Raw genomic sequence first — 17,928 nt, forward strand, 5'->3', positions numbered from 1 at the left:
TTAAAAACACAGCCAAACGAACCCTTAGGTAATGTAACTTCAGGTAATGTGCCTTAAGGATGATGTTATGTAACAATTTTGCAGGTTTTAGGGATTGTGTAGATTCTCTTTTTCCTTTACCTGTGGCCTTTTTTTATGTAGTTATACCCGAAATAAGGTTTTTCAGAGGTGCTTCTTTCAACACATTTTTGTTTGATGTACACCTTGTTCTATCTATTGAATGATAGGTTTTCTCTAGGAAAAAAAAAGTACATATAACACTAAGTTTCTTCGAATACTGAATACTGACCATGGGTTAGATATTCAAATTTTGATCAATTAAAATATGGTCAACAAACTGAATGGATATTGATGAACTATACATTCTTTTTTTACTTCACTAAAGTAACCTATATGAGTGTGTGTCTCTTATAATGTAATCGCAATAGTTCATTGTATAATTTGACACATATATTGTTGAGAAATGGTATCCGCACCAGTTCTTTATATTTTTTATTTTTTATTATTCACATCTTTGTTTTATATTCATTGATTCTTCTTGGATTAATAAAATCCAAATGTTAGATATAAACACGGTGAGAAAAGAAACGTGTGAAAATCACTTCTCTATACGTTTTTAAATGAAATTATTCATTTGTCAAGCCACTTTTCATAGCATGAGCATGATAGAATTTTAAGTGAAATTGATTGCAGAAATAGGAAAGTTATTTTTTTGCAAACAACAAAGTGAAGCATAGACGGACCAGATGCAATGATGTTGTATACCACTAATACATGATTAGGTGGCTTAAAGTAGGTTGCAATTTGATGTCACTTGATTAAATATACAAAGAAACGTTCATACATGGGATTGGGTTAGGGTAAAAAGTAAATATTGAAGCAATGGGGGTATGATATTCTTCCAAGAACTCCCACCACCACCACCACCACCAAAAGTTAAATGCTCTATCTACTTGCTTTTCCTATAATTTACTTGTCCCCTTGTCCTAATGTTAGAAGAAAGTACCAAGTGGATGGTGTATGCCTGTGGAAAGAATCCAAATACAAGTTTTGGATTTGGAGGCATTTGGGAGGCTCCTCCTTGCAATCCCCACTATTACCCACTAAGCAACAAGCAAGGGTGTTGTTTTGTTTTGTTAGGACATGTTTGGAAGGGCATTGTGTTGAAGAATAGTCCCAAACTTTGGCCAGCTCTTATTCCCATCCATTTCACTTGGTGACAAATCCCAAGTGAGAGTGAGAGAGAAACAAAGGTACACACCAAACAATTTAGATAGAGAAAATCTAGAGAGAGAGAGAGAGAGAGGGCACTGTATTTCAGAAATTCCATATTCCTCTGAACACCCTCCAAAGGACAAATAAAACAAATTAATGACGACAAAAGGCAGCCTCTAGTATTGTCGCCAACGTAACGCAGCCATGGAAAAGTCCTTCAAAACAAGAGCTTTTTTTGTTATTTCACTCACTTTGCAACAAAACTTCACATCACAAACACAAAACCCTTCTTAGTTTTCTCAAACTCCACGCCTTTGATGCAATACTAGGAGGAGGCTCCAGCCAGCCACCACCATTTCAGGAAACTTTTCTGAGCTTTCTTTCCATTTGAAAACCCAGTTAGGAATTTTCCATGTCGTTTGAACTTGGTGGGTTGTTTATTGGAGGAACTGACTAGTGACTTTCTCTGGTAATTCCCTGGCTCTGTGTATCATTGTTTCTTGCGATGTTGAAATTTATATTTTTTACGTCTGCAGTTGTTCATTTGTTGAGATTTTTTTTCTATTTTATGCTTTTTTGTGTGGTATGATGTTGTGTAGGGCTTTTTGGTTGATTTGTTGATGAAAAAAGTAGACATTTTAACTTGTAAAATTCCCAAGAACTTACATTGTTGAGTAGCAAAGGAAATATTTTTGGTCACTTGTTAATGTTTTTTTAGTTTTGTTAACAATGGAATCATTTCCGAGAACAAAAATCAATTTTCATACCTTTTTTTTTCATTCTTTTGCTCTGTTTCTCAGAAACCACCAGATTCGTTACATATTTACGAGGATTCATGATTAATTTTTCTTGTGTGTTTTACTTAGATATACCAAAGTCAGGTCTGTGTGAAATTACAGGTATGGTACTTTGGACCTCGTGAGCTAGGTCAGTTGGTCAAGGTAGACGAGTTCGAATCCTCAGCCCCATAGATAAGAGTAATTTAGACTATTGTTTGTATTATAGGTATGATACTTCGAAATTTCAGGTCGAATCTATGTGATTCATTATTTGGAAAACAAACATGTGGAATAAAACACTGAAATCAAATTCTAAATAATTTATTTCATCAGCTGCTTTCTTACTGGTCTAATTCTTGCTGTTTTGAAACAGTTCTGGCAATCTGATCTTCTTCATCCCCTCATTGTTTTCATCGTTAATTGCAAAAATGGCACAAGAGGACGGGTCACCAGTAACTTCATCAGCGCTGCAGTTCTTTCCCTGGCTATCTCCTGGGATAGGATCTCCATACTCACCATGGCTCAGGGAGCTAAAATCTGAGGAGAGAGGTTTATGCCTGATCCAGCTTCTTTACGCCTGTGCTAGCCATGTCGCATCGGGTAGCATCGAGAATGCAAATATTTGGCTTGACCAGACTTGTCAGCTCGCCTCTCCTGACGGTGATTCAATGCAGAGAATAGCTGCTTATTTCACTGAGGCACTTGCAGACCGGATGCTTAAAGGTTTGCCCGGTCTGCATAAAGCGCTTAATTCAACAAAAATATCATCAGTCTCGGAAGAAATTCTTGTTCAAAGGCTGTTCTTTGATCTCTGTCCTTTCCTAAAGGTTGCATATGTGGTCACAAATCGGGCCATAGTGGAAGCCATGGAAGGGGAGAAGATGGTTCATATTATCGATCTTCATTCATGTGAGCCTGCCCAGTGGATTAATCTGATTCAGACATTAAATGCACGACCTGAAGGCCCGCCTCATTTGAGAATTACTGGCATTCATGAACAAAAAGAAGTACTAGACCAAATGTTCCTTCGGTTGACAGAAGAAGCTGAAAATCTGAACATCCCATTTCAGTTCAATGCTATAGTTAGCAAGCTAGAGAACCTTGATATCGAAAGTTTGCGTGTCAAGACTGGAGAGGCTCTGGCAGTATGCTCCATACTGCAGCTACATTCTCTCTTGGCAAGTGATGATGATCATAGGAGGAAAACACCAGCATCTAAGAACCTGCAGAAAGTCCTGCATATGAATAAACTCACTTTAGGAGAGTGGCTGGAGAAAGATCCAATTAACGGCAGTCCTGATTCTGCTTTGTCCCCGCTATCAAGTGCTTCACCAAAGATGGGGAGTTTTTTAACTTCTCTTTGGGGCCTTTCGCCAAAACTAATGGTAATAACAGAGCAAGAGGCAAACCACAATGGCCATACATTGATGGACAGGATCATGGAAGCATTGTACTTCTATGGAGCACTTTTTGATTGCTTAGAGTCTACAGTATCGAGATCACCAATGGAGCGACAAAAGGTTGAGAAGCTGCTTTTCGGAGAGGAAATAAAAAACATCATAGCATGTGAAGGAACTGAGCGAACGGAAAGGCATGAGAAGCTTGAGAAGTGGATTTTAAGGCTTGAGTTGGCTGGGTTTGGCAGGGTGCCTTTGAGCTACAACGGAATGTTGCAGGCTACGGAGCTGTTGCGTGGCTATGACGGGTACAAGATTAAAGAATATAATGGATGTGTGGTTATTTGCTGGCACGACAGACCTCTTTTTTCGATTTCAGGCTGGAGGTTTAGGAGATACCAATGATGTTGATCGACCATCCGGGGATTGAGTGCTGTTTTCTTTTTCTTTCTTTTGTCCCTTTTCTTGTTGTAAAGAATTTTAAGCAGTTCTTCCTCGCCAACTGCATAGTGTCTTCCTTAGAAAGGTTCGGAGAATTTATTCTCTGTTCTAAATTTTTTTGTTATCTGTTAATCTGTATGCTTTTTTGTTTTCTCTTTCCATACAAACACTGATGTTGCGCCTTTGGCATATTTTCTTTAGGTTGATTCTTTGTTCTATTGATACTTCAAAGTTAAACATGTTTGGGGTTTTAAGTCAAACATATTGGTATTTCAAGAAGTGGAATATCACACCATTCCTATTCAAGATATTAATTCTAAATCAAGTTGGGACTACAGTATAGCGGAATTCTTCTCCGTTTGTAAGTTAGAGACCTTAAGTTCGAATTACGTGAATGAAAAGTTCGTTAACAATTTATGATCCCCACCCTCTCACTGTAAATATATCATTGCATATATATATATATAAGATATTCTAAATCAACACAACATAGATTCATGAAAGGCAACACAACTAATAAAGAAAAAGCAACAAAATTATTTGTACTACATTTACTGACCACATCTCTGATTGAGATGATATGATACAATATCATTACACTTCAGTAGTGCAACACAGACACATTGTACTCAACAACAGCATCTCCAGTTTTCATGCTCATCGAAAATGTCTTCGCCAATGCATAGCCCCGTGCATATTGGAAAACCCCAGTACCTCCAACGATAGGCATCTCTCGGATGGCTTCCATAAATGGATTCCTCCCTAGAATGCTTACGGTACTACCATTGTACATACCGTCTAGAAAATCAAAGTTCAAGACCATAAGCAACCCTGAGTCATGCTGAGAAGCAATAGCATAAATCCCCTGAGCTCTCCCCACAAGCTTTGAACTAAGCTCTGGCCCTTCTGTCAATGGATTGTCTGCCATGAAAGTTGTTCCGAAACCACCAACTGACTCGTTTGGTGGTTCAACAATTTTCATGGCAGTTGGGTTCTCGCCGTCATGGATGTCATGGAAATAGAAGTGAAGGCTGGTAGTTTTCTCCATTCGTTTTGCAGATAGGGATAAAAGAGAGTGCTCTGAGAATATTCCATGAATGGTAGTGAAGGAGGTTGACAAGATGATGGAGTAGCAGGCAAAAGTGGCAAAACAAGCCATTTTGGTTCAGTTTTCAGTTGTATTGTAAGTGTTGAAAATGGTTATTTATAGGATGGTAATGGTATAGAAGTGGGGGATGATGTCTCTTCCTTAGTTAAGAGAGTGTGGATTCTTTGCATGCGTTCTTTGTTGAATAAATTATAACCCCGTGCTTGGTTTTCGATCAACAAGAGAGCAGCAGGGCAATGAATATAATTTTATGATATCTTCAACATAAATTTTATGTTACTCAGAACACTTGTCACTTTAGTGTACTTTTCCACATGGTTGGTTAATATGTCTCTACTTTATGGTTGGTTAATAAACAAATAAAACCAAATACACATAATAATTTGAGTGGAGATAACATTACGTGGTAGTCTTGTTTCATATATGTCGATCCATCATGATTCATAGTGGAGAAAATTGGTATTTGTATTAAATTCATCTTTTATCATATGAGTTCCACTAGTGTTAGAGCTCAGTGAGCAATGTAAATCGGTTTTATGTGTCTGAACAATATTACCTTTTTTTTTTTTTTTTAACAAAAGAAATTTAAGTGTAACGACATATTAAACATTAAAGTGAGTTTTTTTGGATCATTTTCTTGTTATCAATCAATAGTATTGTCCGGTACTTATTGCCAAATCACGAGCATTTCTTTTTTTGAAAGTATTCATAACTTGGATTAGCTAGCAATTTATTTACTGCTATGCAAAACTTTGACAATTTTAGCTTGTCAAAAACCTTGCTGCACGTATATTTCCGTGGTACCAAAAAATAAAGGGTTTTAAAGTTTTGTACTTGCAAATTATATACGCTTACTAAATTGTAGTGAACTATGGCGACAAACAATTTTCTATGCTTAGTGGGAATTCGATTGATTCCAGACGAAGTAATAGTGTGCCAATTGCCATATGATGATATGATAACACCTCTCAGAGCATGCTTGCTTCACAAACAAGGCTTTCCCAGTTGTATATGGTACTTTATATAGCAGGTCCTCGAAACCTTATGGAATCTACCCTGCCTATTCTCTTTTATATTTTTTCTTTGTCTGAACTTGCTAATGTAGTTTCATTTTTCAAATCAAGTATTTTTGCCGGATAAATAAAGTTGTTCTTGAGGTGTCATTCAACGCATCTAAAGTGATTAAAATGGTAATTCTCGAGTAAGGGTGTCCAGTGCTATTGCCTAGGCCCTACAGGATGATTAAACAAATTGGGTTTTTATTAGAAATAGTCCTTGAAATTTATCCTAACCATCAAGATGATTTTTAAAATTGAAAATTAATCAATGTAGTCCTTGAAAATAGGTGTCGCAAATCAATGTGGTTCTTCTGTCACAATTATGTTAAAAATTTCGTTAAGTGCTGATGTAGCACATAAATGGGCCTCAAAAAATTTACAGGTTTTTTTTCACAAATGGTTGCTGAAATTGACTCACATCATCAAGATGATCTCTGAAATTGATCCACACCATCAAGATGGTCGTTAAAATTGAAAATCAATGAATGTAGTTCTTAAAAATAGGTGTCGCAAATCAATATGATTCTTCCACTACAATTCTGTAAAATTTTTGTTATGTGCTAATATGAATTTAATAATTAATTAAAAAAAGTTGTCTAAATACCTTTTTGCATTATAGAATTTTTTTTCTTATAGTAGAACCTACTCCGAATTGAGATCTTTTCCATAAATTCTTAAAGGTACAAGGCTTAACCAAGGCCTAAGAGGGGGTTTGGAAATAGTTTTCAACCAACAATAGACGCACCTCAGTTATAACTTCATTATGTCAAGGTAGACCTCGTCGTTCTTTGAGTCATCAGATCATCAGGGAAGTGCCGAACAAGCTTTCCAATATTAAGGTTGTGAGGATGTTGATCGCGTAAATGTTAACGGTGATGTCCTAGAAGTCGTTGCTAATCAGCCAAGTCGTCACCAAAGGCGATCTCAATCCAGGTTCATTTCAGTGTGAAGATGAGTGTATTGAGATTTTTTTTGGAGAATAGATAGTGAAGAAGGTAGAGGAATGTGGACTAGGATTGGAGGTGATTGCAAGACTGGGTTTTTGGGATCATAACTTCTTATTCATTATTAAATTATTGGCATATTTGTCGATTTGCCCCTTGAACTTGTATGGAGCTACCAATTTTCCCCTTAAATTTTAATTTTAGTCAATTACCCCATTGAACTTTTATAGTTAGCCAATTCTCCCTTGAACTTTAATAGTAGCCGATTATCCCCCTAAACTTTTATAAATAGCCAATTTCCTCCTTGGAGTTAGATTTTTAAAAATTTCATTTAATGCCGAGGGGGGATTTGGTTATTTATAAAAGTTCAGGAGGGAGATCGGCTAAAATTTAAGTTTAAAGGGGAAATTGGCTATTTAAAAAAGTTCAAGATGGTAATTGGCAAAAATTAACAGGGGAAATTGGCAGTTGCATACAAGTTCAAGGGGCATATCAATAAATACCTCTAAATTATTAAACTTATTTGTAAATTTCTAATTTAATTAGACTTGTGTGATCCATTTATATGTTGCATCAGTACATAACAAAATTTTTGACAGAATTCTGAGAGAAATGCTACATTGATTTTGGACACTTACTTGTATGACTACATTGATCGATTTTTAATTTCAGGAACCATTTTGATGTCCAAGTCAATTTTAGGGATAATTTTGATGTCGCGGGTCAATTTCAAAGACCATTTGTAAGAAAAAAAAGATTTATGAGACCAATTTATGTGCCACATCAGAATTAACGGAATTTTTAACAGAATTATGACTAAATGACCATATTGATTTGCAATGCCTATTTTCAGGGACTCACTAGTAAAAAAAACACTTTGCGCGACGTAGGTACTTTCGTCACGCAAAGAAAAAATCGTTGCCTAAGGGTTTGCGCGACGCAACCTTTGTCGCGCGTTAATCGTCGCGCAAAGTCTGAGACGCTAGGGTTTGCGCGACGGCCCACGGGGCGTGCGTCGCGCAAAGTGGGTTTGCGCGACGGCCACGGCGTGCGTCGCGCAAAGTGGGTTTGCGCGACGGTTACGGCGTGCGTCGCGCAAAGTGGGTTTGCGCGACCAACGGAGTGCGTCACGCAAACCCACTTTGCGCGACTAACGGAGTGCGTCACGCAAACTCACTTTGCGCGACGCACTTCGTTGGTCGTCGCGCAAACCCACTTTGCACTACCCACTTTGTGGGGTCACGCAAACCCACTTTGCGTGACTAACGGAGTGCATCGCGCAAACCCACTTTGCGCGACGTACGCATGAGTCACGCAAAGTGGGTTTGCGCGTCGTGCAAAATGATTGGTCGTGCAAAGTGGGGAGTAGTTTTGGTCAAACTTTTTTTTTTTTTTTTAATTCTTGATAAATATTGTAATTAAATTCGAAAGAATAATTAATTAACCAAGCAAAAGTATTTAATTATAAAATATATGAAAATGTACATACAAGATCCGAACAAAAAAGAAAAAACTAAAAGTGAACTAGGTTTAATACATCAAGCTACTAGGTATCAGCAGGGCGAGGTGGCTCTGAGGTCGAAGGTGGACCAAGATGAAGTGCTGGTAGTGAGATTTGAAGGCCGGACATCTGTATGGCTTGTACAAGGTCTCTCCACGCCCCGGCATATGACCTCATCTCCTCGCCCGGGCACCTGGGACATCCGATGAAGTGTGATCAGAAGGTTCCGACTCACGGCGCCGCCGATGAGGCCGCCGTGCACTGAGCTGCTCAACTGACACTGATGATGTCGATGATACGGGCACCTGGGACGCCGTAGGAGTGGCCTCAGCAAAGGGTGTAGGCTCGCTAATCAATGGAGCACTCACGGCTGGAGCCGTAGATGCTGATAATGCAGGAGGTGCATTGGTCACACTCCGACGACGAGTGATCAACTGCGACATCTATACACTTATTCAACCATAAAAATATAACATTAGAAACTAATCCTACAACATTTTTCTTAAATGCAACAGATAATGTTAGTACATAAATACAGAACAACTAGATACATACATACATAAATACAGAACAACTAGATATATATATATATCTATATATAAGTGTCCCAATATTGTCACAACTACATAAATACAGAACAACTAGATATATATATATATATATATCATTACAAAACATTGGAGAAAATTTTGACCATGAGGCTTATTATGATATGGCTACGTTATTAGCCATATTTCCTTATAAATGTTATTGACTTTATATAACTGACCAAAACTTAATAAATTAGGTCACCCTGTGCATGTAGGTGGATACTCCATTTATATAGGAAAAGCCAGGGTATCACATGGCTGGTCTTAGTTGGATTTTAGAACATTGTTAGAAACTTTTCAGCCCTGAACCAAAAGTTTATACATTTTAGTTCTTAAAATTTTCCAAATAAATCATTAAAGCAATCAAAATGTTGTATGAGGTCACCTCTAATTTTTCCAAATAATTAGTCTTTTTTCTGAAATTATGAAGATAAAAAGCAAGAAAGTAAGCAAAATCCTGATCGAAAACAGTGAGATTTCTATACCACAGACACAGAACACTTAATAAGGTAAAAACCATCAAGGAAAAATACCAGTGAAGTTGTTGCTGCTTATGCAGTCAAGGTATCGTCTGAAAAAGAAAAAGAAAACGGATGGCAAGCAATTCCAAAACCAAAGGGACACTCGTCAAAACCAAGCTATCTGTCAAAGTATCGTCTGAAAAAGTAGCGTGCTTCTCCAGTGCACAAAATTTAAATTTTCTTCCCATAATTTAAACTATAAACATCATCTTGATCTTTGGTTCTATGAAAGTGAAACAGAATATGATAAAACTATAAACATGTACCTAATGAAGCTATATCCATGTACTTGTCATTGAAGGCATTTTAAGTTCATCAGCCGCCGGCCTGTTAAAAAGGTCCTTAATTAACACGACATATGCATCCTTAATTAAAATCAGATTAATAAAAGCCAATTTCATGTTCATACACAAAACACACATACATCAACAAAATACTCAGAAATCAACTTGCAATTTGAGCCTAAACCCTAAATAACAAAAACCCATTGAAAATCAGAAACCCTTACCTTGATTTTGGGACTTGATTCGCGTCGGCTTCGAGATTTGCGTGAAGGTCTGTCGTTTGGGTTCAAGATTTGTTAAGAGGAAAGACAGGTTTGGGTTCAAGATTGTGAAGAGGAAAGATTTGGGGTTCAAGATTTGTGAAGAGGAGAGAAGGAGATCTGGGGTCTACGGGAAAAGAAAGGGGACGGGATTTTGGGTTCAAGATTTGTGAAGAGGAAAGAGGGAGATAAAGAGGGATGGTTCAAGATTTCTGGGTTATGTTCGAATAGAAGGAGGAGGGTTCAGTTGGGTTAGGTTTGAATAGAAGGAGGAGAGGGAGATAAAGAAGGGCTGTCATTTGGGTTCGAATTGACGGAGATAAAGAGGGCAAAGTGGAAAATTTTGGAAAAATTGAAAAAAAAGCGCCTATTTTTCACTATTATACCGCCAAAATTATCACACCTTGCACGACGTAGGTGTTTAATTCGACGTCGCGCAAAGTTGTTTTGCACGACGATCATACTAAGGCGTCACGCAAAGTATTTAATTGGAAAAAAAAAGTATTATGAAAATTACCGAAAATGTGACTTTCCTCCTTTCAAATTCAAATTTTTTTAAACATAAACCCCACAATAATATATTTTTCTAACAAAAACCCACAATAATTTTTTTTTTCATATATATCAGTCAATCTCTTAAGTATTATAAGTACGAAATAAATAAATAAATTAAAATCTACTTAGTAAATATATATACGGTTGAACTTCATAAGAAAAGCATCGTATGAAACTAGTTTCAAAGATCCAACCGTCAAACTTGTTTCTATATGCTTCGAGATCGCATCAGCCAAAAATCGCAAAAAACAAACATGCAGAGATCAAGTAACGGGACAAAACTTTTTGACGATTATAAACGAAAAAGCATGATTTAACGGTTATTTTAACTCCATATGAGTATTATGTGATTAGTTTGAAAATTTTCTAATTTATTCAGTTTATAATTGGCCATAAATAAATAGGAGTTTATAATGTGCGTAGAAATCACTTTCCAAAAATATAACGTATGCATAAGATTCTTGTAGAGCCTTTGGTTGCTAGAGTTCAAACTTCTCCAGTCGTCATATGTATTTGTCCAATGTTCAATCCGGGTTAAGCAATTATATTTGCATATCTTTTCCCACCACAACACTAACACTTGCAAATAGCAACATATATAGCAAAAATCAACAACAATGTTAGTTAGGTGATAATGTTTTAGCTCAAAATAAATAAATTAAAATCTACTTAGTAAATACATATACCATTGAATTTGATAGGAAACACATTATCCGAAATTAGTTTCAATGATCCAACCGTCAAACTTGTTTGTATATACTTGGAGATCCCATACGCCAAATATCACAAAAAACAAACATGCAGAGATTAAGTAATGAGACAAACCTTTTCGACGGCTATAAACGAAAAATCACGATTTAACGGTTATATTAACTCCGATTTTGATGATTTTTGACAACTACACTCATTGACCCTACATGAATACAACAAACTGGTTCGATTTTCAATTTAAAATATTTACACAAGTGGATACCACAAAATATTATGTTATACTTAATGAAAATATAAATAAACTCCAAGTGTTAGTGAATCTATTGTTTTGATGGGATACGCATTGTACAAAACTAGTTTCAACGATCCAACCGTCAAACTTGTTTGTATATGCATTGGGATCGCATACGCCAAAAATCGCAAAAAAAAAAACGTGTAGAGATTAAATAACGGGACAAACCTTTTCGACGGCTATAAACGAAAAATCATGATTTAACGGTTATATTAACTCCAATTTTGTTGATTTTTTACAGCTACACTCATTGACCCTATATGAATACAACAAACTGATTCGATCGTCCATTTAAAATATTTACACAAGTGGATACCACAAAATATTATGTTATACTTAATGAAAGTTTAAATAAATTCCAAGTGTTAGTGAATCTAATTTTTTGATGGGATACGCATTGTACAAAACTAGTTTCAACGATCCAACCGTCTAACTTGTTTGTATATGCTTTGAGATCGCATACGCCAAAAATTGTAAAAAACAAACGTGTAGAGATTAAACAACGGGACAAACCTTTTCGACGGCTATAAACGAAAAATTACGATTTAACGATTATATTAACTCCGATTTTGATGATTTTTTACAGCTACATTGTTTAACCCTATATGAATATAATGAACTGATTCGATCGTCAATTTAAAACATTTACACAAGTGGATACCACAAAAGAAAAAGGCAATGCAAGAACCCCAAAAGAAAAGGAAAAGGCAAAAAAAAAAAAAAACAGAGGACTTTGCGCGACGTAGGTACAATTACGTCACGCAAGCCTATTTTGCGCGACGCAGTTGTACCTACGTCGCGCAAAGTCCTCTGTTTTTTTTTTTTTTTTACCCGTTTAGCTTATGAGGACAAAATAAATTAATTAAAATCTACTTAGTAAATACATATACCATTGAATTTGATAGGAAATGCATTGTACCAAACTAATTTCAAAAATCCAACCGTCAAACTTGTTTGTATATACTTGGAGATCCCATATGCCAAAAATAAAAAATAAAAAACATGCAGAGATTAAGTAACAGGACAAACCTTTTCGACGGCTATAAACAAAAAATCACGATTTAACGGTTATATTAACTCCGATTTTGATGATTTTTTACAGCTACATTGTTTAACCCTATATGAATATAATGAACTGATTCGAGCTCCAATTAAAAATATTTACACAAGTAGATACCACAAAAGAAAAAGGCAATGCAAGAACCCCAAAAGAAAAGGAAAAGGCAAAAAAAAAAAAAAACAGAGGACTTTGCGCGACGTAGGTACAATTACGTCACGCAAGCCTATTTTGCGCGACGCAGTTGTACCTACGTCGCGCAAAGTCCTTTGTTTTTTTTTTTTTTTTACCCGTTTAGCTTATGAGGACAAATTAAATTAATTAAAATCTACTTAGTAAATACATATACCATTGAATTTGATAGGAAATGCATTGTACCAAACTAATTTCAAAAATCCAACCGTCAAACTTGTTTGTATATACTTGGAGATCCCATATGCCAAAAATAAAAAATAAAAAACATGCAGAGATTAAGTAACAGGACAAACCTTTTCGACGGCTATAAACAAAAAATCACGATTTAACGGTTATATTAACTCCGATTTTGATGATTTTTTACAGCTACATTGTTTAACCCTATATGAATATAATGAACTGATTCGATCGTCAATTTAAAATATTTACACAAGTAGATACCACAAAAGAAAAAGGCAATGCAAGAACCCCAAAAGAAAAGGAAAAGGCAAAAAAAAAACAAAAACAGAGGACTTTGCGCGACGTAGGTACAATTACGTCACGCAAGCCTGTTTTGCGCGACGCAGTTGTACCTACGTCGCGCAAAGTCCTCTGTTTTTTTTTTTTTTTACCCGTTTAGCTTATGAGGACAAAATAAATTAATTAAAATCTACTTAGTAAATACATATACCATTGAATTTGATAGGAAATGCATTGTACCAAACTAATTTCAAAAATCCAACCGTCAAACTTGTTTGTATATACTTGGAGATTCCATACGCCAAAAATCAAAAAAAAAAAAACATGCAGAGATTAAATAACAGGACAAACCTTTTCGACGGCTATAAACAAAAAATCACGATTTAACGGTTATATTAACTCTAATTTTGATGATGTTTTACAACAACACTCATTGATCCTGTATAAATACAACAAACTGATTCGATCTTCAATTTAAAATATTTACAAAAGTGGATACCACAAAATATTATGTTATACTTAATGAAAGTATAAATAAACTCCAAGTGTTAGTGAATCTAATGTTTTCATGGGATACGCATTGTACAAAACTAGTTTCAACAATCCAACCGTCAAACTTGTTTGTATATGCTTTGAGATCGTATACGCCAAAAATTGTAATAAACAAACGTGTAGAGATCAAACAACGGGACAAACCATTTCGACGGCTATAAATGAAAAATCACAATTTAACGGTTATATTAACTCCGATTTTGATGATTTTTTACAACTACACTCATTGACCCTATATGAATACAGCAAATTGATTCGATCTTCAATTTAAAATATTTACAAAAGTGGATACTACAAAATATTATGTTATACTTAATGAAAGTATAAATAAACTCCAAGTGTTAGTGAATCTAATGTTTTCATGGGATACGCATTGTACGAAACTAGTTTCAACGATCCAACCGTCAAATTTATTTGTATATGCTTTGAGATCCCATACGCCAAAAATTGTAAAAAACAAACATGTAGAGATCAAACAACGGGACAAACCTTTTCGACGGCTATAAATGAAAAATCATGATTTAACGGTTATATTAGCTCCGATTTTGTTGATTTTTTACAGCTACACTCATTGACCCTATATGAATACAATAAACTGATTCGATCGTCCATTTAAAATATTTACACAAGTGGATACCACAAAATATTATGTTATACTTAAAGAAAGTTTAAATAAATTCCAAGTGTTAGTGAATCTAATGTTTTGATGGGATACGCATTGTACAAAACTAGTTTCAACGATCTAACCGTCAAATTTGTTTGTATATGCTTTGAGATCGCATACGCCAAAAATTGTAAAAAACAAGCGTGTAGAGATTAAACAACGGGACAAACCTTTTCAACGGCTATAAATGAAAAATTACGATTTAACGGTTATATTAACTCCGATTTTGATGATTTTTTACAGCTGCACTGTTTAACCCTATATGAATACAATGAACTAATTCGATCATCAATTTAAAACATTTACACAAGTGGATACTACAAAAGAAAAAGGCAATGCAAGAACCCCAAAAGAAAAGGAAAAGGCCAAAAAAGAAAAAAAAAAGGACTTTGCGCGACGTATAAAACGTCGCGCAAAAGGCATTTGCACGACGAACCTTTGCGCGACTACATATGGCGCTGCGCAAAACACATTTGCGCGACGCAGGATCTGATGCGTCGCGCAAAGTTGTTTTGCGCGACGCCATCCTTGGTCACGCAAAATTCCCTCGCGCAAATGCCTTTTGCGCGACGTTGTGTGTTTTTGGTCGCGCAAACATACTTTGCGCGACGAAAGTTGATCCGTCGCGCAAAATTCAGTCGCGCAAACATGTTTTTCTACTAGTGACTACATTGATTGATTTTCAATTTTAGGTACCATCTTGATGGTGAGGGTCAATTTCAGGAACCATTTGTGATAAAAACCCAAAAAAATTTTGAGGTCTATATGTCACATCCCGGCCCAGGCCCCCACCACATCTCGGGCTTGACTCCGATGTAGCACGATATTTTCCGCTTTGAGCCCCGACCACACCATCACGGTTTTGTTTCTGAAAACTTATGCAAGAACTTCCTAGCAGGTCACCCATCATGGGATTGCTCTTGCACATTAAACACTTAACTTCGGAGTTCCGATGGAACCCGAAGACAGTGAGCTCCCAAAAGATCTCGTGCTAGGTAGAGATGAGAATATACATATAAGGTTTACAGGATCCACTCCCCTGGACGATGTGGGATGTTACAATCCACCCCCCTTAGGGGCCCGATGTCCTCGTTGGCACACTCGGCCAGGGATTGGCTCTGATAGTAAATTATCACATCTGGGCCCGGGCCCCCACCACATCCCGGGCTCGACTCCGCCGGAGCACAATATTATCCTCTTTGGGCCCCGACCACGCCTTCAAGGTTTTGTTTCTGAGAACTCACACGAGAACTTCCCAGTGGGTCACCCATCATGGGATTGCTCTCGCACGCTACTCGCTTAACTTTGGAGTTCCGATGGAACCCAAAGCCAGTGAACTCCCAAAAGGCTTCGTGCTAGGTAGCAATGGGAATATACATATAAGGCTTACAGAATCCACTCCCCTGGACAATATGGGATGTTACATATATATTTACGTATTTTTTTAAATTAAGAAAAAATAATTAAATATATACATTAGAGCCATGCAAAAATGATTTGTTAAACAAAAATACTACTATTATTATCTATTTATATCATCATTTGTACTATATTTCTAGTAAAAATTAGATCCACATGAGTTGGCAGGCCTTACCTGCATTAAAAAGATTATACAAATAGATAGTAAATATAGCATTACTCTTTTTTAAAACAATTTTTTCTCTGCAAGGCAGGCTCAATTATGCTTTTTCCTTTTTTCTATTCTCTCATTGACTTTGTGTCCATTGCGGTCCATTAAATTTTAGATCTTCGCCCTTTTTAATCCGCCTTTAAAATTTGTTATTTATATATCTCCTTATCTTTATATGGATAATGATAGGAAAAGACTAAATTTCTAAACTAAATTTTGTGAGTGCTGATATTCCCACCCCGGTGTCTTATTTTCTCACCCACCATTTAATGAAAATGTTAATAACATATTTATCCTTTTAAAAGAAGACTCTTAAACTCCTATTTAATCAAGTGCTAAAATTTTGAACAAACAAAAATAATTTAAAATAATAAACAAATAATGGTGGGTGGGGTGTGATATCTTTGGTGGAAAGAGGTTGGGAAAGATTTGGGTTAGAATCGACGCAAAGGTTGGAGGAAGGAATGGGCGTCTGCTAGATGAAGGCAAGAAACTTCAATGGAGGAAAAAGAGACTTGGGTATGAGATCTACGGTCTTGATAAAAAAAGGAGGAAGAAGAGTAGTTTAGGGATTCGGGGTCTCTATAGGGCGGCGATAGGTGTGAAGGAGATGATGAATGACCAAGTCTTAGGTCTTGCATTTTCTTTCATTTCTTTCTATTTTTATTTATTTATAATATTATTTAAAGATATATTAGAGTTATTTAAAAAAATATATTAGGGATATTTTGGAAATAATGGTGGGTGGAAAAATAACATTTTACTATTTTAATTTTTTTTATGGTGGGTGGGATTGTCATGTGGGTGGGAAAATAAGACATTGGGATGGGTCTAGTAGCACTCAATTTTGTAAACTAAATTATGTGGTTGTTGATGATTGAATTACTACTTAAATGTTAATTAACGTGCTTACTTATTATTGGTAACACATCACTTAGATAACAAATTTAGACTCTCTAACATTATCCTTTTTTATTCTTAAATTTTGCTCACCATATTATGCATGTACCCTTATCTTTATTCCAATGAACCTACAATGTTTGAGCCCAAACAATTATTAAATATGCTCACAAAAAAGTTAAGAGGAAACAATGAGAGTGTCAAAAAGACCCCATTGTAACCTTTCGTCCTCGACCACCAAAATTCAAATATAATAATTTGATTCAAATTTGTCTTCGGTGAGAATTGAATTTAAGACCTCTCACTTACAAATAAAGAAAAATATCATTAGACCGTAGTACTAAGTGACACAAAAGAATAGACTATTAACTATTAAGAGAAGAAGAGATCATGAACAGGCCCTTTTTTCTATTTTCATTTGTGCAAGGTTTTTATTTTGTATAATCTTTTTATAGGGTTTGGGAAGTTAATAGTGTGAAGTGTAAGCTTGGTATGGTTGTCAATGGCCCGAGCCATATTAAACCTCAGCTTAAGCTCGAACAAGGTTCATATAGTTGTGCTTAAGTTCGGCTCAAATGATTTTCTCAAGCTTAAATTCTGCTCGGCTCGTTTAAGCTTTCCTTTGAAACACGCTCCAACTTAATTAAAATTTGAAAACAAATTAAGAAATTACTCATAAACATGATGCATGTTGTAACTACTGAAATACATGCAAGTATGAAACCGTTTGCAAATTGTAATGCGATTTATTTTCAGCTAGAAAATTCATAGCAAATAATTGCATGTCATGTTGAACGATAAGGAAGTAATTAATC

The 17,928-nt window shown here is 35.9% G+C and overlaps 2 protein-coding genes and 1 long non-coding RNA gene across 3 annotated transcripts; 1 reads left to right on the forward strand and 2 right to left on the reverse strand.

Moving 5' to 3' along the window:
- The first annotated feature begins 1,342 nt into the window (after window positions 1-1,342).
- On the forward strand, window positions 1,343-4,050 carry LOC103945559 (scarecrow-like protein 3). Its single transcript, XM_009356147.3, has 2 exons — window positions 1,343-1,684; window positions 2,368-4,050. The coding sequence occupies exon 2, from the start codon at window positions 2,423-2,425 to the stop codon at window positions 3,794-3,796; it is 1,374 nt and encodes a 457-aa protein (XP_009354422.2). The 5' UTR covers window positions 1,343-1,684; window positions 2,368-2,422; the 3' UTR covers window positions 3,797-4,050.
- Window positions 4,051-4,263: 213 nt separating this feature from the next.
- Window positions 4,264-5,234, reverse strand: LOC103945629 (dirigent protein 22). The gene has a single exon (XM_009356221.3). The coding sequence runs from the start codon at window positions 4,989-4,991 to the stop codon at window positions 4,434-4,436; it is 558 nt and encodes a 185-aa protein (XP_009354496.2). The 5' UTR covers window positions 4,992-5,234; the 3' UTR covers window positions 4,264-4,433.
- A 3,148-nt stretch (window positions 5,235-8,382) lies between these two features.
- LOC125470794 lies at window positions 8,383-10,384 on the reverse strand. Its single transcript, XR_007253191.1, has 2 exons — window positions 10,063-10,384; window positions 8,383-8,893 (listed from the first exon to the last, which is right to left on the reverse strand). It is a non-coding gene; the product is annotated as an uncharacterized LOC125470794 (long non-coding RNA).
- Between the last annotated feature and the right edge of the window lie 7,544 nt (window positions 10,385-17,928).

Source organism: the organism of the source record quoted next, unplaced genomic scaffold (genome assembly GCF_019419815.1).
Source record: "Pyrus x bretschneideri cultivar Hongxiangsu unplaced genomic scaffold, Pyrus_bretschneideri_v1 Contig52, whole genome shotgun sequence".
Lineage (NCBI taxonomy): Eukaryota > Viridiplantae > Streptophyta > Magnoliopsida > Rosales > Rosaceae > Pyrus > Pyrus x bretschneideri.